Here is a 23,209-nt window from a genome sequence, read left to right as displayed (position 1 = left end):
AGGCCAGAAGAGAGCATTGGATCACCTGGAGTCACAGACAGATGTGAGCCACCATGTGAATGCAAGGAACCAAACCCAGGTCCTCTGCAGGAGCAACAAGTATTCTTATCGGCCAAACCAACTCCCCAACCTTGCCTTTAATCTTCAATAGCGGCTCTGTTTCAGTCCCAGGCTTTTAGTAAGACAAGAACCTACCATTCACTCATTTGATGAACATTTGTTAACATCTGCCTTGCACGTGATGGTGTTCTAGTCTTCCCACTGAACTTCCACCTCACCGCAAGCTTCACAGTTGTGAGACCTGATTTCTGCAAGGAACATCTAGAAATAGTGATTTCCACAAAGTCACCATGTTTTTTCCCTCTCTACTCAGTTTTGGAAAATCCTTCTTCATCTCCAGAAGTCAGAGGTTTAAGCCTCCATCACCCAGCCTCCCAAGACAGAGCTGATAAGGAGAAACCCTGGTCCAGTATGTGCAACCAGGTCCTCTTTCCTGTGGCCAGGTATTGAAAGATGGAGGCATCATCAGCTCCTTTGGGGGGGGTTGCATAGAGAGGATATGAATAAGGCGCCGGATGAGGCCATTGGAAATGGTGGAGCCATATCAGTGACTGAGCAAGCAAAGCAGCTGATAGGAAGAGGTCCAGATACAGCAGAATGAGAAGTCACCACAGACACACGTAGAGCCAGATAGCATTGCCTCCTCAGAGGCCTCCTGATCAAAACTGGTACAGAACCCGGTTGGCTGCTGTGTGTGATACCTTTCATATCCATCCAATAATTCCTTTATCACTGGAGCCTTCCTGGTAGAGCCCCTCCTGTTTAAGCAAACTTAAGCTGTCTAGGAGGAAAAGGAAGATCAAAGCTGTGAAACCAGGTATAACATGAGTGCTCCGTTTAAGGTACCACAAATGTGGTCATAACAGATTGCCCAAATGTGGTATCAGTTTTCTTGCTAGAGAAGATCTGAGTGAAAACTGTAAGTGGAGTAAGGTCTTCCTACTGACTCAGGAAGAAAACAAGCGAGCAGCTCTGTTCCTGAGAACATGCAAGTGGAAGTAACCCGCGGGAGACCTTCCAGGGTGTAGAGGGCTGTACTGATGTAATATTGGTTTCAGGGGATTTATGGAAGAATTCTGACAGCCCCTACAGGTCAGTCTCCCACAGGCCTAAGGAAATACAGTATGAAAATACCAGGTAGGAGGAAAGAGAGTTATTTAAAAAGGATAAAGGAGTAAAAGCCGTGAATAAAGAGGAGGGTGTCTTCTAGAATACTTTTGAGGAGGCTTACCACACTCAGGGAGGGTCAAGTGAAGAACTACCATGGGACCAACAGTGGCTTCTTGAATTTTTTATGATTCTTTTTTTAAAAATATTTTTATTTAAATTAGAAACAAGCTTGCTTCACATGTCAGTCCCAGTTCCCTCTACCTCCCCTCCTCCCTTGTCCCCCAACTCTCCATCCCTTCCCCCCAACCAATCCTCACTCCATTCCCCAGAGAGAGTGAGGCTTTCCATGGGGCATCTCCAGAGTCTGTCATTTCGTTCAGGGCAGGGCCTAGGCCCTTCCCAACGTGATTTCTTGATTTTTTTTAACATAACTGGAGCATGAGCTGAGGATGTCTGGCATTAAGGTCTGCTAAGCTCCATCTCTCTTTGATGGGAGATGTTATTATGTATATGTTTTTCTTATTGGTTGATGAATAAAACACTGATTGGCCAGGTAGGAAGACAGGAGGGGCCAGGGGGTAGGGGGGTAGGAGATGAGGAGAATTCTGGGAGGTATAGGCAGAAGTGGAGTCACCATGTAGGACGACAAAGGAGAAACAGGTCTGGATCCTTCTCCGGTAGAATAAGACCACGTGGAAATACTTAGATAAATAGAAATGGCTTAATAATTAAGAGTGAGCTAGTCAATAAGAATCCCAAGCCACCAACCAACAGTATTATAATTAATATGTCTTTGAGTGTTCATTTGGGGCAAGGTGGTTGTGGAACCGGAAGGGAAATCCCTCAACATCCCTAAGTGAAGTACAGTAAGAATCTATTACCAGTGATCTCAGCTGAGAAGCTGGATGGAAAAGGGAGGAGTGCAGAGACACTCTGGGGAGGAGACATCCTTGCCCTGACCTGTCCCCACACATCAGTGACCTTTGGGGGTAAGCCTTGGTTCACCAGTCAGTACTGGAACTGTATGAAGAATCAATACTATTATCTGGAAACCCAAATTCCATCATATAAAAGTTATGCACATTGCTTGCATTTGAGTGCTTTATTATATTGGAATTGCAGTGATATTAACATTTGTACAAATGCACAAAATCTTGTCTCTTCTTGCTAGAAAGAGAAGTAAAAATATGGCCTAGTCGAACAGTCTTAATGAACTCATTGTCCACTGATAACAATAAATGTGTTCACAATGCAACAAAAAGCTAAACAGAAAATTAAACACATTAAAATGCTGCAGCAAATATTTACACATATGTACCCCCCCCAGGTTTTTTTCTCTCCCTCCAATTGGAAGGTGGTTGCTTCACAGACAGACACACAAACACAAAGGCTTTGCTGTTTACAATGACAAATAACCCCAAATCCAGAACTTAAAGTGACGGCACCTTTTTCGGGGGGGGGGGACTTTTTCAGTCAACACTTACTTTACACAGTGCTAAACTTCTTTTATTCTATTATATTTTTGGACAATGTTTCCATTCCAATTGTCCTAGAACATTGTGTTTGAACAGAGCCATTATTTGGGGTCTTTTCAGAAGATCCCAAGTATTATGTACTCTCTATGGAGAACATTTCAAGCTTATTTTTTTCCCTTAGAGACAATCTTCAAAGGCAGTGTTCCTCTCTGTGAAGCAGAGGAGATTAGCAGAGGTCCTGGAAAGGAAGGGGTGGGCAGGTCTTCCTGCCCGCAGCTGCTTGGGAAGGGTCCTTTCCCTTGATTCCCTCCATGGAGCACCACTACTTTCCCTTGCAATTTTAGCAGTGTGGGGCATTCAAAAGGAGCAAATGAGAATCTAATGCATTGATTGTGTGGAAGATTTTAATGATGTAGTTAAAGCTAATTTATTCAGGTCCCACATTCTCCGATGTGAGGTGAAATGATTTTATGTTTCAAAGAATCCCTATAAAGTTCTAGGATATAAACCCCAATGCAGGGAAACCTTAAATGGCTTAGGAAGAAATTCCTAGGTCCTGACTTCTAATGAGCTAGATGCTTCAACTTGGTTTAAATATAGCAGCCGACTATCGATTCCCTTCCCGATGGTAAGCGTGGAAAGGCATCAGAGGGCCACTTACTGGTATTAATGTTTGAACAAAGCCTGGCAATTTGCCTTTACTCTATCTTCAGTTTGCAGTTAAATAGGTTTTTCTTTTTCAAAAAATAGATGATTTATAAGGAAAAAATATATAAACACTCTTTAAGCAATTTGGCTACAAGCATTACATCACTGAAAAATTCCACAAGGAATAGGAAGAGACTTTTGAACAGACGGACGTATTTCTATTGTCACAACACGACGAGTTAGACTGATTTGAGTTCTTTGTGTGTGTTTTGGTATTGGATTTTTACTCGTAAGTTTATTGCTCCTTTGTCTTCTGCTCTTTCCTTAGGCTGTGATTATAAAACAGAGGGGTTGTCCTTAACCATGCTACAAGGCAACATTGTAATATTGAGACCTAGGAATGAGAGCACAGGGCCACTGTTGCTTCAGCAGCCTTATAAAAACTATGGCTAGGACACCAGCGAAGTGTGCACCATGGCACTGGAGAGGAGACCTCTCCTGGCTTACTCAGGGTACTTTGGTTTGGAGGATGAGATAGAAAATCGTTAAGTGTAGCTTAGTTGTTGCCTCACATCTGTTGCATCATATAGCATTTTTCAAAACTATGCAAGGGAGAAAGAGATCAAGGGGCCAAATCATATTGTGAACTGGCGGCTCTTGGCATTCTTGGTGCAGGCTTCAGGAGGCCATGAGAAGCGCTGCTTAGCCACGCTAGGAATGAGTGCCTACACATGAACCTGGTTTAAATTTTTTAGAAACTATTTGAAATGGTGCCACATAGGGCCCTCATAGAACACTCGTAAAGGGTGGAGCCAACGCAAGCTGAAGGTCAGGAAAGAGGTTAGACAGATAAGCAGAGCAAGGGGGCGGGGCCAAAGAGCTAAAGTGCAACTTTAAAAGCAGGAGAGCGGTTCTAAATCACTATTGTGGCATAGGCATGGCTTTACCGAGAGAAGGCGGCTTCCTTTCCCATTCAGATACTAGGAAGGGACAGCGTTTGAAAGACCTCAAGCTGCTGCCCATTGTTTGGGAGGGGCCGGGAGCTCCAGGCAGCGGAGTAGTACAAGGTGTTCTTGGGGATGGTTGTGCAGTGAAGAGAATGAGGAGGAAGGCATTTAAAAAAAATAAATAAAAGAGAAGAAAAAATAAGAAAGTTGTCCTGGTTCTGATCACTGGCGCCCTTTAGTTGAACATGCTTCTTAAATGAAAGCACTTACTTTAAAAATGAAAAGAAGAAATAAATGTTTTAAAAAGAAAACGACCTTGCTCAGAATGTAGATTAACCAGTAATACACAGAGCAGTCAACAAGCCTCCAAAGGTCTACGCACAGAGATCTGAGCACAGGCTTCCAGCAAGTGATGGAAATAGCCATCCAAGACCCTGAAAAATGGCACTCTATCTAGGGCAGTTAATTATGGACTAACATTTTCAAGACACGTAGACCCTACAGAAGAATACTGTTCAAATGGAATGTTTAAAATAACATTTATTAATAAATATCTTATAAATTCTAAATTAAGATTTCTGTTCAAATTTCGCTTTGGTCCTTGAATCCCACTGTATACACATACATACATACATATATATTTTCTTAGATGGTTTTATTACTCAAAGAGAGGGACATTCTACCCTAACTGGAAGGCTAGTTTTATAGTAGTTACTGGTGCTTCAAATAAAATAATCCCAGCTAAGGGCTGTTTTGTTTTTTGTTTTTGTTTGCTTTTTAACTGAAGTTGGTTTATAATTTTAATGGCAAACTTCAAGTCACTGCAACTTGCTTTACTAGCAGGCCACAGTCACCTGAGCACTCCCACTGACACCTCTCTCGGAGCTTGCACTGAATCTTATTTATTGACTAGATAAGCTGCAAGGAGCACAGGCTGAGTCAGTCACCCAGATTCTCACCATACTCACCGGGAGGGCTCACAGGAGACCGGCCTCTCACAGGTTGTGTTAACACGGTGATGTAAGGGTAGGACGTGGAAGACTGGTGTCACCGGGGAACCACATGTAACTCCACATCTGGCTTTGAGATTAGGACATTTACCCAGGTCTGACTGGGGCTTTCAATCTCCCAGCACCACAGATTGAGGAAGGTATCAAAGAGAAACAATGCCTGAATCCAGGTGAGAATCCACCCGGCAGAAATACTCAAGTTACCAGCTCTCAGCACATTCGGCAGGGAGGGCCTGGAGAAGTTCCCAGAAGGCTGGCAGGGACTTGAGAAACAGATCCTGTGATAACAGAGCCACACAGGAGTAAGGAGAGGCAGTGTTGCTGGGACTCCCCTTTCCTCCTTTGGATGGGGGACTCTGAAGGCTGTCACCTCTGATTGATTCACAAAAAGTCTGCATGGCTGACACAGCAACTGGCTGGGAGGAGAAGATAATGGCATTAAAAGGATGCTGTCCTGGGGTGGCCAGTGTATGACAGGCACTGCCAGGGTCATTTCAGGGAGGCTCTGCCATCCCTCGAAGGCTGACCCTTTATGTGGGATCTTTACTAGGGATAGACCGGAAACTAGATTTAACCTAAAAGGGTTTTTCTCTTTGGGACTGTAGTACCCAAAGCTGGCACCCTCACTGCAGTATCTCCCTGCTCCAAACAAACACACCTAAAGGCCCGCACATAACAAGAAGGCAGTTCATTCTAATTATATGTTGAGAAAGGGTTGCTGTGTGTGGTGGCTTGCCTACTTAGCATAAAAAACAGACATAATTAAGCTATAAATTATGCACATCAGTCAAGCTGTCGCTGAATTAAGAAAAATGCAGGCAAGTTCTTAACTGCAAAGCCTGCCTGTTTAACAGCTAAGTATTTCAGTTGAGAGGTGGGAGAGGAGGAAACTAAAAATCATCATTTCAGTGGCAGGCCACTCCCTAGACATCATGGTATTACTAGTGGATTACAAAAAGAAATTCATTTCTTCAAGTGCTATACATGCAGGCAGGAGAGAAAAGGTCTTGCTTATTCAAAGTTCTGCCACTCCAACTTGACCCCCTTGTCTTTTGAGGGGAGCAGAATATCTACCTTGCAGATTATTTTGAATTAAACATTTCTTAGGAAGCCAGTTAGGTTAAACCATTCATTTACTGCCAGAATTTGGGAAAAAAAATACTAATATGCATTCCGTATTTAAACTACTTGAGAACGATACACTTCCATTTCCTAAAATACAATAGAAAAGCTTGTGTGCCCCATCTTCCTTCTTCTGTTTTCATTTTTCTTGTTTTGGCTGGGTTTTTTTTTTTTTGCATTTTTTTTAATCTTAGGCATATATCCAAGTCTTAAGCTTTACTGAACAGTCAAACTTGTTTCTCAAAAGCACAGCATACATGGAAAAATTGTTGATAAATATTGATTTTAAAAGTAAGTTATTAGATAAAACTGAAACTACTTACAAAAATCATGCTTCGGAGCCCTCATATTTTCTTTTTTTTTCCTCTAAAATAGATCTTTTAAACTATAGTGAGCGAAAAAGTACATCCTTCCTTTACTGAACTCTTATAAAAGTGACAGCTTTTGTAAAATACTGTTCTTTTAAAACCTACACTGTTCATAAACACACACACACACACACACACCTACCCGCACACACACACTCAGGCACACATACACACACACACACACACTCACACACACAGGTAAGGAGGTGAAGTATTTGGGCAGAGATGAAACACCAGCATATGCCTAGGCTGCTAGTGAGAAACATTAGCCCCTATTATTTGTGAAACACAATATTAAAACACCAGCAGAGCAGAATGGCTTGTTTCAAGGAGGCACAACTGTGGTTTGGGTTTGATCTGCTTTTCATAATGGGCAAGTTCATTGCTGAAAATATAAATCAGAACTGTTCATTGGAGGGCAACAGCCTGGCCACCTCCACTGAATTTGATGGGCAGCCAAAGAGTCGGTCTGTTCTTATAGACTGCAAGCACCCTGCGGAAACACTGGCCTTGCTTTCTCCCTCTCTGTTTCCAGGAGTGAGCCTGATTTTGCCCACCAGAACAGCACAGTTCCATAGGCTTAGGAAAAATAATAATAATAAATCTTAGGCTATTAGCAGCTGATGATTGAACAATGTAATCTGTGTAGTGAACAGAGCCCTTCTGAACTATTATATAGTGCATGGATTTTTCAACATTATAGACAGGCTATAGAAACGAGTTGTAATTCGAGGGTGTGATGTCAGAGCCCACATCCTAATTTGAACTTTCACAGTTGGGGCTTACAAAGTCCCTTTCCCTAGTGTCTCCACAGCTGGCATTCAATAGTGCTTCACCTATAACCAAACCACTTTTTATTTGCTCTGGTTATTAAAAACATTAAATCAGGCACATTAAACATCTCCTGGTTACTATTCTGTGAAAGGCAAGGGTTGAATGAACTCCAGCTGTGGGTTAAACTCAAGTGAAGCAGTGGCTAGGTCCACAGTTTCAGGATTTGTTTTTTCTTCTTCAGACATTATTTTCTTCTTCACATGCAAAGCAAAAGGGGAAAAGGCAAAACAGAGGAAAGCCAAAACAAAGAGTAAATGAGGAACCCGGGGAAGTGAGAGTGGAGGATATTGAACATCTGAGCAAGTGGATGAGAGCAGGAGAGGGCTGACATGCTTGGTGGCTTTCTTGGGACATCGGTGGACCATAGTTCCTTTTTTTCTAGCAAGAAAAAAACTCAGGACGGCCCATGTGTTCATCTGAGACTCTGGTGACATCACAGCACGAACTCAACATGAGTTATGACGCATTCAGATTTCTCACCCAGTTACTGTGGACCCATCTCACTTGGCGTCTACACATACCTCATTTTGGCTAAAAGCTGTAGTTTAACAAGATTCCTTGTTCCAGGCAAAGGGTTGGACTGGAAAGAATGAAACTATGGCTATATACAGGAAAGACTCCATTTATAAACAAGAAACTGGTACCAGAAAATTGGAGAAAAGCACCAACAGGCTTCCCAAGCTGATAGATATTCATTGCATAACTCCCTTTTTCTTATATAACTAAGTATAAAAGACAACATTTCCATAATAACTATAAAAATGAAGGCCAGTCTTTGAAAGAGCTGAGGCGTCTTCCAGGTCTGAGTTAATCCTAAAAATGCCCTTTGGAGAAAGGATGTGTGTAGCATGCCCCAACTCTTCTCAGAGGCCAGGTCTAACCACTGCCTTTTAAAGAATAGGATTGAGGTCTGTTCTGTGAGTCGTGAGCTGACTGAGGGTAGAGCTCCCCACGACCTCGCTGACGGAGGAGGACGTAGTGATCGTGTTATGCTGGATGACCGGCTGCTGCGAGCATGCAGGGACAGGGCTCGCAGGAGGGCTGCTCTCTGGACCTAGAAGAGAACGTAGACACACACACAAATATAGCTCTTTCTTGTGGGAACTCCTCAGGAACAAATAAAAATGTTGTTGGACATTTACTTCATGTAGAAGAATCTCACACATCTTTTTCTGGAAGGTATGGCCAAAACTTCATTTTAGACCGAAGTCACTAAGCTAAGCCTTCCAGGTTTATAGCTACGTGTAAAACCATGCTTTCTCCACCAAAGTGACTTCTTGTGTTTGAGTCTTGGTGTGTGAACTTCCCCATTTTGTATTTTCAGATAGCCGTTTGTATATTAAATGTGGAAAAATACTCACATGTGTTGAGAGAATCTGTGTTGCTCAATCTAAAAAATTATTTGAAAACAAATTGACCTTCAGCCATGAATCATTCTTTCTCCCACCATCCCTTATACAACTAGCATCTAGTCTACTGACATTCCAGGTGCAGAAAGTAGAGACAGGAAAAGGGGCCCCACTTTGCCTGCTGGTAAACTCGAACAGCCCAGGAACTTGCCAGACTGGTGGGCAACAGGCAGTATCTCTTGAGACACTGGGCATGAGTCACCAGTGCTGCCTCCCAGCCTGCAGACTTCTCAGCATGTAGAACAGGCTGCCGGTAATTGGACCCCCACAGACTAGTTTCTTCCTGACTACAAAGCTTGAATTTGGTAATGCAGAACATTCCAGAGCTTACCAGGAAGTGGTGGGCATGGTGCTGGAGAGGTCAGGAAGGATGCCCAGCAACCCTCCCACCCCCCACCAGCAGGAGAGCTTTTAATTGCTCAGTAATTCCAGTATATCTTCCTAGGTGTGCAACGTAGACTGCATTTTTCCATTTTAGTAAAATTCAGTGCAAAGTTAGTAACAAAAAAGTGACTTCTAAAGAATGAAGCAGCGGCTTACTTAAGTATCCTTGCGATTCTTTCTGCATGGCTGTAATCGGGCAGTCTTTATGTGTTAACAACAGCTGTTTCAGCTGGGCCACTTCATTTTTCAACATGGACACTTCATTCTGGAAAGACATAGTGAAATTGTGGTGAGCATGCCGAAAGAATGTAAACACAAAGTCCCACCCACTTTCAACAACAAAATCATCAAACTTTATTGTTTGAGTCTGAATGACATTAAGAATATTACTTGAGACTCCAAAGTTACACAGAGAAACCCTATCTTAAAAAAAAAAGAATATTATTTGGAGGGATTGATCTGAATTTTGTAGCTGTCCCTTAATTTGTCCCTCTAATTTGCTATGGGTCTTTTGAAGAGACCAGAGTTTAACTCAAGAAATGAACACTACTTTAAAAAACCAGATTACACCGTTTAAGTGATGGGCCCTGGAACCAGGTTATATAGGTGAGAATCCCCACTCTTCGCTGACCATGCAACTGGAGATGGATAACACAATTTAGTTAACCTCCACCAACCTCATTTATAGCATTTGGAAGATGGAATCAGAAACAGAACAACTTACAAAGAGCTAGGTGACACCCATGTCATGAACTTGACTTTCCAGGCACAAATAAACTAAAGAAGAACATTCCTAGAAATCTAGAAGTTATTTGAAAAAAAATTGGGACTGTTTTTATTTTAAAAGAATATCTCCCATTTCCAAATGCATTTGGAGTACTGGATTCAACTGCACACTGAATAAGTCGCTAATAAACTAACAGTCCTCTCAACTGCAAAAGATCTATCCATTATCTTTCAAACTATAAAAACATGGTAATAAAAAGAAATTCACCTAAGTATGAGTAAGTCATTTAATTGGTACAGGAAAATTGCTCTTAAATCTGAGAGCATTCATGAAGTCAAATGGTACCTCCTACTTCCCAGGGAGTATGATTGATAGGGACCAGCTAAAGCCCAAAGTGACTTCCCACAATTCTAGGGCAAGTGGAACAACTTTATTTTACAGGGAAATTCCCATCAGCTATCAACCAACTCTACTTTGAACTATACCTGAATTATGATGTTTAAATAACCTTTGTTTCCTCCAACCACCAAGTTCTCCCTGTCTTTAAAACAGTATGTAGGAAAGTATCACCTTTAGACAATTAAAATCCTGTTTAAAAATAAAACGACTCAGACTGAAACAGAGAACTGTGATGTGTGTGTATCCATGCACTCACACAATGCAATGGAATGTCTCACTACTTGCACACTTAGCAATGATGCTCTTCTGAATACACCATGCCGGACACCCGAGCGCCTAGCAATCCTCTCAGCTGCAAATGACGAGACAATGGCACTCAGAAAAGCCACCCCATTTCTACTGTGGCCTAGAAAAAATAACCAGCAAAGTCTGAGAGTCAAACATGGGGGTGGTTTGATGGGTCAATGTGCTTGCCACCAGGAGTGAGGACTGGAGCTCAATCTCTAGGATCCACAGGGTGAAGAAGAGATGAACTTCTACAAGTTACCGCTGATCTCGACATGTGTGACATGACACGTGCATGCCCCACAATAAATAATTTTAAAATTAGCAAACAAAACCAAGATGGATTATTTTGCTTTCTTAACACCTGTTTAATTAAAATTCAATCTTATTTGCAGCTGATGGCCATCTTGGAGAAGGTGAATATAGGTTCCATTTTATCCTCCACTGTGCCCTGGGCAGTGACCCTGTATAGGCAACATTTGAGCTCTAGTCAGAGCATGTCCATTGCTTCTTTTTTGAAATACCAATAATGCCATTGGCTACTAGTGGGAGCACATCCCAAACTCTTTCACGATACATTTTCTGTTTCCACAAAGCAATTTTACTACAAAGTAGCAATAGATTCAGGTCTGTTACTAAAACCCTATCCAACTATATGGCAGCAACATTTTGACCATGAATAACAACATACTTCATTAATAAACCAGTATGCGGTAAGTAGGAGAAGGTTTTGAGTGGTGTAAAGTTCTGAAAGGGTGTAAGAACAAGGGCTGAAGGGATGAAGGGTTCCCAGCATTCACATGGTGGCTCACAACCATCCATAACTCCAGTTCCAGGAGATTCAACAATGTCCTCTGTAGTTTCCATGAGTACTAGGCATGCACATAGTGTGTATACATGCATGTAGGGAAAACAATTATATAGATGGAAACATAAATTATGTCTAAGAAAGATGTAGGAATTCAGAGAATGTTGTAAAACCACCACCATTTAAGGACAAACATGAATATGCACAGATTTCTGATGTTAGTAATTGTGTTAGTTGGCCCAGTCACAGTTTTAACAACATCAGCAGAGAGAAGTAAGCAGCCCTTGGCTTCAACACACATTACTCTGATGCTGTGGAGAATAAGCAAAAGCCTGAGAACCATGGAATTTATGCACAGCAACCCACAGAAAAAGCAGCTCACTCAGAATTGTGCATTATAATCAGGTATCGGTAAAGAAGGTGTGGCTCAGTGGTATAGCGCTTGCTTGGAATAGGAAAGGCTCTGACGGCATCCCTAGCACTGCGAACCAAACAAAATGACACCACTACTAAGGACAGTAGTAGGGTTGACTTTAGAAAATCACTCCACCAAAGTCCAAACTAAGATGGATGGACTAGTTTAATTCTTCCCAAAAAGACAGCTTCTTATTCCAGAGTGATTCTGTGTTGCTTTTCTGTTGAGAAACTCAACTACTTATCAAACGGAGGAGCTAGTCTCCATCTTCATTGGCCAGCAAATCACTTTGGTTATTCTCACAGATGCTTATACTCCAGGCCTTATGTCTCAAAAGGAAGCCCTTTCCATCACCCTTTAGATGACCAAATCCTAACAAGGCGCAGTGTATAGTCACAGTTTCATTACACACAGAGAAAACAAAAACAAAAACCAAACAACCAGTGTACTCATACTGAAAAAGAGTGTCATCAGGGCCCTTTAATTTGACAAAGGGCAATAACTGCTGTCCTAGGGAAGGGAGGCTAAATGGAATGCTTGCACTGACAGGGCATCGAAGGACTCTGCACCCAGAGAAGACAGGAGCAGAAAATACACAAACATTAGACTGTGCTTCTACTCAAAGTCTTTTTCAAGGTAAGAGGACTAGAATCACCTTGAATTCATTTTGTAAGAGAGAAACCAGATAGCAAATGTTTCAAAAGCGCATGAAAGAAGTCAAACTTGGCCTAGAAGTTCAGCAAGGAGATAAAAGCCAGAACTGTATGAGGCATCAGCTCACTTTATGAATGGAGGGAAAAAAAATCACATTTGAAGTTCACCTTTGTTGGTTGCAATGCCTGTTCTAGGTGCTCACATAAATAATAAAAATCAAGGCTAACTAATAAAATCTCGGGCTGAGGTCAATCCTTTGGGTTTTCAGTTGTGGAATGGATCTGAGGCTGCTCTTCTTAAAGCAGTTAGCTGTTCAGATAATGCTGGTAAGATCGGGATCCCATCACAATGATGTGTTCTTAATTCACACATCTGCCCGAGGGTGAAGCAGCAACCATGTCGAGGTGTTCCACACTTCAATACCATCCTTTAAATGGCACGTTCAGAATTCCCTGACAGCTCGGGGCTTTGGTAATGTCATTTTGTTGTAGGATAAATCCACAATGCTGTTTGGTATAAGCTGGAGTTTGTGCCAAAAACATAATTACCGCAAATGGTCCAGAACCCCACCCCCTTTTTCAGATTAGCTGAGGGCAGGTTTGGTCCCCTCAGAAACAAAGGACTCTCAATTTGTCAAGCAACAGTTTCCATCTGGCCCGTTCCCTTGCCAAGTCCCAGACCTGGGTTTGTGTGTCTAAAATTTCAGCATCAACTTAGACCATGTGTCTTTGTACTAAAAAGGAAAAGCAATTACTTTAGCGGGTGACCAGATGATTTCCATATCTCCACTGAACGCAAATGACCTAGGAATGCCACATGAGCATCGATCTGTCACAACAGCATCAACAGGCAGGGTCCTTCGGTTCAAGGGCTTCTTAGAAGGAAAGATGTCAGAGTAGTGGCTTAGGGCCACAGGCAATTTGCCCAAGACCTCACTCTGATACTTACTGGTTGTATGACATTTGGGGTGACTCCTGATCTCCCCAAAACCTCAGTTTCTTCATATGGTAAAATGGCAGGTTAGGCATTTTCTAAGTTTCTCTAAATCCTACACCTGTGTTGACCTCTTGGGCAAAGATTTGCTGTGAAATCAGGCAAGGAAAACTGGGGTCTGCTTTCTGTTTTCCTAAGTCTTGTTTTTCCAACCGAGAGCTTTGCGTCTGCCTAACCAGAGGGTTCTATTCTGGAAAACAACTCAAAGGTGGCAGCTGGCCATTCGGACCTTGGATGTTCCATCTGGCTAGGGCTTGTTTGCTTAGCACCTTTTATTTCTATTTACTTAAAATTTGGCTCATGGGACCAGTCTCAAGAGAGACACCTTTTCCTTTTGACAGTGAGAAGAAAGGGGTCACTCAAAGGTAGGAAAGGCTGTGACATTCTCTCCTGCATCACGGGGCATGATAACCCCCCGTGTATAACCAGAGAACATGGGGCTGTTGTGGCTTTTGTCCCTCTGGTCCCCAGCCTCCAAGCAGTGCTTGAAAACCATCAGTAAGTGGTGTTTGTGATCTTTTTTGCTTTCTCTGTACTGATTTTGTAGCCGAAAGTTACCAGTGTCTGCTGCATAGACTCTCTAGGGCTGATGATTTTTTTTCTTTTAAATCCCAGTTCTTAGGACTTAGTACCTCTTTTTCTTGGCTGTCTTAGCTATTTGGGTTCTAAAATATTAAGCATACACACACACACACACACAGTGAATTAGTGTCTAGCAAAGGGTAAACGTACTTTGTATGTTTTCTGAAAGCAGTCATAAATAAGTGTATGTCAAGACCCAAACACAGCTGACCTCAGACTCAAGGGCATCTTTCTGTGCGGCTCTCTGCTGTGATTCTGCTCAGCAAAGATCCTGGAGTAAATCTTGGAGGACCCATTGGAATTCACACTGATTTAAAGTTTCGTATCTGACACATGTCAGCCGGCTCTGCATGGCTCTGTTTTTAGGGACTTGCACTCAACTGAAGCTGACTTTTGTACCCCCACATTCTCTTCTCCAACCAGGGGGCCAGTGGCACTGTCTGGAGGTATTGTGGTTGTCACAGCTGAGGGAGGGGTTTTCTCCTGATTCTAGAAGCCAAAGATGCTATGAAACAGCCTAAATGTCACATGCTGTAACAAAGATTCCCAGAGTCAATAGCACTCAAATTGGAAACCCCACGGGTCTCCACCATCCTCCTGTAGGTCTCAGAACTGCTAGGAATTCCTGCTTCACTTCTTGCTCAGCCAATGCCACAATGTGTGGTGGGTCTGCACAGCCCAGAGCGTTCACTCATTTCACGTATTTCTGCAAAGCGATTCATTATAAAATGATTTGCCAACAGTGTCTGTGAAACGGTAGGTTTAATGTTCCAGTCACACTCCAATTTATTTTTAAAAAAATGTTTATTTATATACGTGTGTGCCAGTGTGAGTGTGTGCCATGTGTGTACAGGTGCTCGAGAAAGTCAGAAGATGGCATTGCATGCTCTGGACCTGGAGGCTCAGGCAGCCATGAGGTACTCTGCATTGGTGCTGGGAACCAAACTTGGGTCCCCTGAAAAAGCAGCAAGTGCTCTTAACTGCAAAACCATTTCTCCACCCCCCCCAGTACCATTTTTAACACAAACACGTCAAAGCGAAAATGTAACCACAAGTGCTGAGATGCTTATCCACACTCCTGTTAAAGTTCCCCACAGACGACTCTGCCTGCCTGAGTGCGGCTGTGGCTTTGAAGGTGTCTAGCGCCAGACACCGCATTGTGGTTTGACGCACTGCAATCAGACCGCTGCCAAGTCGGTGAGGCAGCCAGTCTGCGGACACTCTACAGATGGGGAGCTTGTTCAATGATAAAAGCAAAAACAAAACACAAGCAAACAAAACCCAGTGCGGGTCCTGTGCCAGAAGCGGGAATAGCCAACAGGGAGGAGGTACAGTGAGGCACGGCCCCAAACTGTGTGCAAGAACAGGCATATGATCTTATTTTATGTAAGCTGTGTATTTTCTAATTTCATCATGTCTATCACAAAAGGGTGATACATCTAATGTGTGTGTGTGTTGGGGGGAGGGGCTTGAATGCCTGCAAGTTACTGAGTTCAGAAAGATACACCAATCTTCCTCTGTACACTTTGATTTGTACACGGGATACCATGAGTCCCCTCCATTTAATGCAACTCACAATGCAAAGACGCTGGGGTTTGACGTCCCGAGTGCTCCTTTGAAAGGTGCACAGATAGCTGGGGCTGTAGTTCAGGTGGCAGAGTGCTTGCTTAGCATTAGTGAAGCCTCAATTCCCAGCAACACATAAATTGATTGTGATGTAGCATGCCAGCAATGTCTGCACTCTGCAGCTAGAGGCGAGGAGATCAGAGGTTCAAGATCATCCTTAGATGCATAGCAAGTTCAAGGACAGTGTGGGCTACAAAATGCCCTCTCTCAAAAAAAATTAAAATTAAATCTGCTTACAGGTGTTCCGAGACAGCCTGGAGAGACTGTCAGTTACTAAGGTGTGCAATCTGTCTATTTCGGTCACCTTATCCTCCTTCTTATGCCCATAGGCTCCTCTCAAGTCTGAGAGGGGCTGGTTGTATCTAAAAAGGCCTCCCAAGGTCCCCGAAGGTATTTGTCATATATCAATTTCACTGCCATTTTCTCTGGAGAACCTTCCTGATGTTAGAACAAACACCTCGAATGCATCATCGGCGGGAGGGGAGTTCTCCTGAGACGCACCACACATTAATTACTTTCCTCATCACACAGGAACAGTTTCTCTAGCTAAGTTCCTAGCTAAGCCACCTCTGGAAAGCGAAAATCACACAAGATTCCAGCCTTCCTGAGTTTGGAATGAAGATGGAGACAGGCTTTGCTTTCAGAGCACACAAAGCTAACAACAACACATGAAATAATGCTGCCAACTAAAAACAAAAACACAGACAACTGGTGTATGCCAAGGGACCCTCAGCCTGGTGCCAGGGACCATGTTAGCTGCGTCATGGACATCCGTTCACATCTTCCCCCCAACTCTGGGAAGTCGTTCCCCATTTACACATGAGGAAACTAGCCAGGCAGCCTAACACAGCCAGAAGCCGCTGAACCCAGGTTTGAAGCCCTGCTCCGTTCTGTGTTTGACCCCATGCAACCCTCATCCCTTGTGGGAGGACTGATAGCACCGAACTACGTAATGATGCTGGATGAGACGGCCTGGGGTTCCTCCGAGGTGAGGTGTGCGGTAGGATCCCGTGGGTCAACAAGCGGCTGCAGAGCAGGAAATGCCAACCGTGACAAGGGCTGGGGAAGGGATGGGACCGCACCTGAAGCTGCATGTTTGTCTGGGTGAGCTCTTCTGCTTTCTTTTCCAGTGACATCACCCAGACCTTCCTCTTCTGTCTGCAGCGGGTGGCAGCAGCCCGGTTCCTTTCCAGAAACTTCCTCCGCCTCTCATCCGGGTCCTCATCCACCACCCTTCGCCGGCGCCCCCCTGTGGGCTGGGGCGGCTGTATTGTCTGGGTTGGTTGCATCTGTTGTGTGGCTGGTGAAACCTGAGGGGAAGGAGAGGGAGGAGGTGATGGGGACGGGGAAGGGCATGTTGGATAGGGAAGACTCCCAAGCCAGTGTTAACAAGAGCAAAGCTCAGGAAGCCAGTTGCTTTTTAGTAAGCACGTGAGACTCGTTCTCAGTGTATGGCATAAACAATGAAATCACATTAGTGAGAGCAAAGTCGCTGAACTGCAGTCTATGTATTTGGGTCAGATACAGGTGGGGCTAATAGAAGGGTACAAGCAGGTGAAATTATTTTCCAGACAGGCATTTGGAAGATCGTGGGAGGAGGGGAGCATTTGTTTCTTCTTCAGGTATTAAAAATGTTTTATTTAAGATGCGTTAAAGAACATTAAATTGGTAGTGGACTGCTACTGAGTTGAAATCGGTGACATCAATATTATCTCCATAATAGTGTTTTGTTGTGTTTGTTTTGCAGAAAGCCTGGCGGCAGGTCGTGTGCTCCTTTGCTTCCAAATGTGTTTAAGTCCCATCAGGGGAGCACACCTATGGGACACTGCCATTGTCACCCCTGGACTCCTATAGAAGAGCCTTGTAAATGCAGAAGGGAGTTGTAGTCCTATTTCCTGTTCCATTTTTAATACCTGGGACTAAAGACCTACAGACTCCAGGCAGGTGTGGTCTACAAGGTCCTCAGAGCCTGGATTAAGGAGGAGGGAGTCTCAGGAGAGCTTCCTAGTGACAGGGTCTTGGAAAGCCAGCAATTCTTGCCAGCTCTCCTCTCCTTTGTACACTGCAGGGTGAGACAGTGAGGACAGGTTACCTCACACATACCTACATTGTAAAGAAACACTAGGAGTGGTCACACACTTTATTAAAAAAGTTTTACTAAGCTTTAGGTCTGCATGGGACTCCACAACAGGGAAAGATTGGGGACCCCCACACAGGCAGCTTTATTTCCCTCTAAGAGGCAGACATGCAGTACCTTGTGAAATTTCTACAACTCCTCTTTATATGTCTGGGCACCTAATGCTTTTGCTAACGCTCCTCACTCCTTCCTCCCTGTCCTGCCTCTCAGTCACCCAGGTTTGCAGCTGTAATACCTATAAAATTGTTTTACAAGAGACATTTAACCTACAGAAATAACAGGCAAAAAGTTTTCAAAAAGCTAAGCTCAAAACCCTTTGCTAACGCATTCCAACTCTCTGATTGAAATCAATCAGAATGACTGTAATTGCACTAATAGTGGCTGCGGGTTGACATCGGTCGACTGATGGTGATATATTTTAGCCCTAAACTCTGTCAAACCTTCTATGACTAAACTATAAAAGAATCAGATTCAGGAGGTCGGTCGGATTGCATCTCTGTAATTTTATCTACAGCGAAGGCATTTTCTGAAACTCTTTATTGACAATTCCTTTCCGCCCAACCACAGAGGGATCACAAAATAAGTAAATTTTCTAGGGTCTTACTCACCAGGGTGGTTGGTGATGACACAATCTTTGCCATTGGCTGAGATGTAGCAAAGTGTGTCGAGTCAGGTGCTGACCCCTGAGCTGGCTCCTGCAGAACCAGGCAACAGCAGCAGGAAGCACACTGGCTCTTTAGCTACCTGGCGGTTTTCACGTCTACTTTTCGCTCGTGAGATCTCTTACTACCAGTCCTGCCCAAGACGGAATTAAGCAAGACTGGACTTTAGTCTTCATCACAGCAAGGACCTCTCACTGCCTCGAGCTACTCCCCTGGTGTCAGTTCCGTACACTCAGACACCCCTCCTGTACCTGCAGCCTGGGTGCTAACTGAAGGGGAGTTCTGGCCCAGCATGGGTCCAGGGCTTTCACTGGGGGGAATACTGGTTAAGAAACACTACTGGTGACCATGAAGTTTCACCAGGATTCTGAATTCACACCTAAATGGTGCAGGGAAGTCACAGGCAGCTGGGAGAATATGAAGGTACAACCTAAAACCAGACAGTCTGTAGTCCTGTTAATCCCTGAGACTCTGTTTATGTTCCAGATGGGAGTCCCTTACTGGAGTTCCTTAGTAGAGCTGCTTTGCAAATTTTCTAAAAAAAAAATGAACGGGGATGTGAAGAAGCCAGAATTTGTCCCAAATTCACTTTGACTCTCAGATTTGGAAGAATCAGAAATTTCTGTACCTGCCGTTCAGACTACCATATAATTGACAAGATTTTGTCAGTAATCAGCCTTGTACATATAACATGAGTGACAGTTTAGGATACCATCTAAATGATCCCTAGATACAGAGTCTTTCTTTTTAGACTAAGATTTAGAAAAGAAACTCTGGGTGCAGCTAATTACAATAGCAATTAGCTAATTGCAGATACAATTGGGCACTTACTGACTTGAAACAGGGCAATTGGCTAATTGGCACTTAGCTAATGAACAGCTTTCATATTTAAAAAACTGTTAAACTTGTCTCTGAAATAACTTGCCCAGAAAGGCACCCAAACCTTGATGTCCTTCAGTAACAAACACAGAGAGAATAGACGACCTTTGTCTGGGACGGCTTTCCCCTTCCTTTTTGATGCATGTCCCATAGCTAAAATGTGAATAAAATATGCTCTGGGGAACATATTGTCACTGAACTACTTTCTAAACTTTTGAATTATTTGGGTTTTAAACTCCATCCTGGCTAACATGTCTGGAAAACTTTTTCAGAGCCTCTGTGGCTTCAAACTCATGATACCCTATAAATTTAATCTGGCACTATCACCGATGGTGATTGAGAAAGCTGAGGTTTATGGGGATGAAGGATAATCTATATCTCTGTTCGAAGTCGCCAAAGTCAGTCAAGAAAAGAGCTGGTTTTGCGCTGTACAGCTCAACTCTTCCAGCTGTGCAGAGCACCACTAAGGGTCTTTGAAAAGGTAAGTTTATCTACCCGATAGGTTAGGAAGTTGCCTGTGACTGACACCCACACTTCACCCCTTACCTTTCCTGGCTTGGGTTTCTTAGGGCAGGGAGCTCGAGAGCTTGCCTGATCTGGACCTTGCCTCCAGAGGCAGACAGCAGAGGAGAGAGTGAATAAGCACTCCTTGGCAGACCCTAGCTTTCAATGCTATTCTGACCCAGCTGGTCAGGACTGGGCTGTGTGGAATGGGTGGAGGAGACTGGGGAAGGTCATCTTGCTTGAGGTCCCAAAGCGACTAGGGCTCACCGCACTCTTGGACACATCCTTCAGCTACTTAGGAAAACCCAATCCTGTACAGGGACTTGCTTGTCTTCTCAGCCTGGGTGACATAATGTCTGCCTGGTCCCCCAACTCTCTTTAAGTGCAGTCTGCATGCTTGTTCTCTTGCTGGTCAGCCCTGGTGACTCCACCCCTGGGATATGACCTTTCTTTCTCTTCGTCTGATCATCTGCAGAGCTTGGCTGTCTCTCTGCTTCTGCCAAGATGTTTCACATTCAGTGATGAGTCACTTCTCACCATCTCTACAGCACCTGTGTCCTAGCATCCCTTGATGAGCGTCTTCATTGTCAGGGAGAGGTACTCTTCAGTTTTTTAACTGTTACTTAAAGGTCCCTTTACTTACATCTTAAGTCTCTGTCTCTGTCTGTCTCTCTGTCTCTGTCTGTCTCTCTGTCTGTCTGTCTCTCTGTCTGTCTCTGTCTGTTTCCTCTCCCCCCCCCCTTTCTCTATCTCTGACTGCTCTGCCTGAGTGTATGCCTACATGCAGGAAGAGGGCATCAGATCCCATTACAGATGGTTGCTGGGAATTGAACTTAGGACCTCTAGAAGAGCAGCCAGTGCTCTTAACCACTCAGCAATCTCTCCAGCTCTGCTTAAGTTTCTCTTAATTCTCCATTATCTATCTTTTAGGACAAACTTTGTGATACACTTCCAAAAATACAGGGTTTGGAGAACTTCTAGTTTTCATCAGTTCCCTAGAGATTGATGAAATTTATTACCTTGTTTATAGAAATTATGACCCAATCGTGTCTTATTATTCATGAACACTTCCTAGGAAATGGACAGAGCTCCCCAGAGCATCAGATGGAGAACCTAGGCTTATTGAACACAGTAGCAGCAGATGATTGCAGAGTTAGTGCTCGTGCTGTTAACATGCCAAGGAGAAATGCTGGTGAAAGTGTACCTGTGCTTGGTTGCCGGAGTGCAGGGGTGGGTGTGGCGAGGTCTGGTGGTGTGCCGGGTGTGCATGAAGGTGGGAATGGGAGTGGTGATGCGGGTGGTTCTGCTGGTGGTGAGGCTGTGGGTGGGGATGGTGTGCGGGGTGTTGGTGCTGGTGCGGATAGGGGTGGTGGGACGGCAGTGTCTGGTGCTGATGCGGGTGGGGGTGCATGTGATGGTGCGGCGTCTGGTCTTGCCGGGAGCCCATCATCTCCATCATGTGCCCGATGGTGTTCATGTTCCCATTTGACATGGCAGCAGGGTGGTGAGTCAGTGCAGCCTTCAACCTCTGAAACAATAAAAATGGGGGGGGGAAACTGAGGTCACTCTTGCACACAGTGAAGACTTTGAAGCAAAACAACTCATACATTCAGTTCTATAATATTTTTGGTGCTATAGTTACGGTAGCTTATGTAAGTGTGTAGCTTTGTAGAATCTCACTTTCTGAAAAACGTATTACTATAGGTAGAGGGTCACTGTCTGTTCTGTTAACTGTTAAATCAAATACACAGGATATCCTAGCAATGTTTACCAAAAGGTATTTCCTACTGTGCCATCTCTCACCATGCCCTATTGTAGCAAAATGTAGGTACAAACCAAATGAAGCCATGTAATATATTAACGGTTCCCATCCCCACAGTGTGCAGGAACCACAAGTACAACACATTGTGTCTTGCAAAAGATTTCTCAGATGCAAGGAAGAGATCACATCAAATGTCAGCATGCAGGAAAATTACTAACGTTATCTTGAGATTTCAATTCAGCCTTAGCAACCCATAAGACAATGTGAAATTCCTTTGCATTTATTAACCATGATATTTCTCGTGACCCCTCCTGATAACCGTAGTTTTCTCACATGACAACTTTCATCTAACTTTAAGCATGAAGGGAGGAAAATAGAATGGTCCACGGCACTGCACATCACCTTCTGTGATGGCCACCAAGGTCCATGTCCACCAAGAAACTCCCTTCATTACACAGCAGCCAAGCACACCAATAGTTTCCACCTGAACCTAGAGCAGAGGCAAGCCCAGGTTATCAGATAGCTTCCCTCCCCCCCCCCCCCGCACTGTGAACTTCACTCTCAGTTCAGCAAGCCTAACTCTCAAACAGCTGTAGAGGATGTATAAATGACAATGCCTGCTGTTCTGCCTTGCAACTTTATTTACATACAGGAATTTGAAATTTCACATAATATACACAAAATGAAGTATTATTTACTTTCCTTCCTTCCTCTCATTCTTTTTCTTTCTTTCTGCACTTACTTGCTTAAAATGTCAAAGCCGTTCTTAGCTTACAGTATGTACAAAGTTATGGTCTAATTTGAGATTTGGCTTATGGGCTGGGATGAGTGGGCTATCAATATTAACCCAGCTCCCTTAACCTTGCTTCCTTTGTGGGAAGTTATCCTATTCTGCGGGTCCCTGGTGTGCTAAGATACTGTAATGTAGTTACTCCTTGGAAATGTATGCCGGGAGGACGTGAGTGTCTAATTGGCAAGCACACTCACATTAGCTCCAGGAAGACTAGTGGGCTCCAGTTCTCTCCAGATTTGTGTTCTCATCAGATGGTAACACTGAACATCACAGATAGAGAACAGCCTTCAGATGAAAACAGATGCCACAGCACTCTAATCAGCACACCAAACTTTCTCAACCAATTCAGCTAACTGAATCTTTACTTAAACATAAAGTGCCTCCAGAGGAGGACAGGGTGGAATACCGGGTTGATACAGATCATCACTACAAATGTTTTCTGTATCTTGATCCAACAACCGCTGAGTCCATTAGACCTCTCAGGATGACCAGTAGCTATTGCTGGGGCAGCATCAACTTGCTAAGGACAGTCAAGAGGAAAGTGAGCTTCCTCAATCCTGGAAAAGCTTAGGTTTTGGGCACTGTGTTTACTACTAAAGAGAAACATGAACTGATA

General features: G+C 43.7%; 1 protein-coding gene across 2 annotated transcripts in view; it reads right to left on the bottom strand.

The window, feature by feature from the left end:
* Window positions 1-2,257: 2,257 nt before the first annotated feature.
* The window catches only part of Creb5 (cAMP responsive element binding protein 5), a 390,725-nt gene continuing 369,773 nt past the window's right edge, over window positions 2,258-23,209 (bottom strand). For both annotated transcript variants that reach the window (XM_005076816.4, XM_005076815.4), the window contains 4 exons: window positions 21,243-21,566; window positions 16,939-17,166; window positions 9,524-9,632; window positions 2,258-8,628 (listed from right to left, as the gene is read on the bottom strand). In XM_005076816.4, the coding sequence (XP_005076873.1) occupies window positions 8,465-8,628; window positions 9,524-9,632; window positions 16,939-17,166; window positions 21,243-21,566 (825 nt within the window). In that variant the 3' untranslated portion in view covers window positions 2,258-8,464. The remainder of the gene's footprint in view (window positions 8,629-9,523; window positions 9,633-16,938; window positions 17,167-21,242; window positions 21,567-23,209) is intronic.

Source organism: Mesocricetus auratus, unplaced genomic scaffold (assembly GCF_017639785.1).
Source record: "Mesocricetus auratus isolate SY011 unplaced genomic scaffold, BCM_Maur_2.0 Super-Scaffold_100676, whole genome shotgun sequence".
NCBI classification, from domain to species: Eukaryota; Metazoa; Chordata; class Mammalia; order Rodentia; family Cricetidae; genus Mesocricetus; species Mesocricetus auratus.
This window is presented reverse-complemented; position numbering and strand designations above follow the sequence as displayed.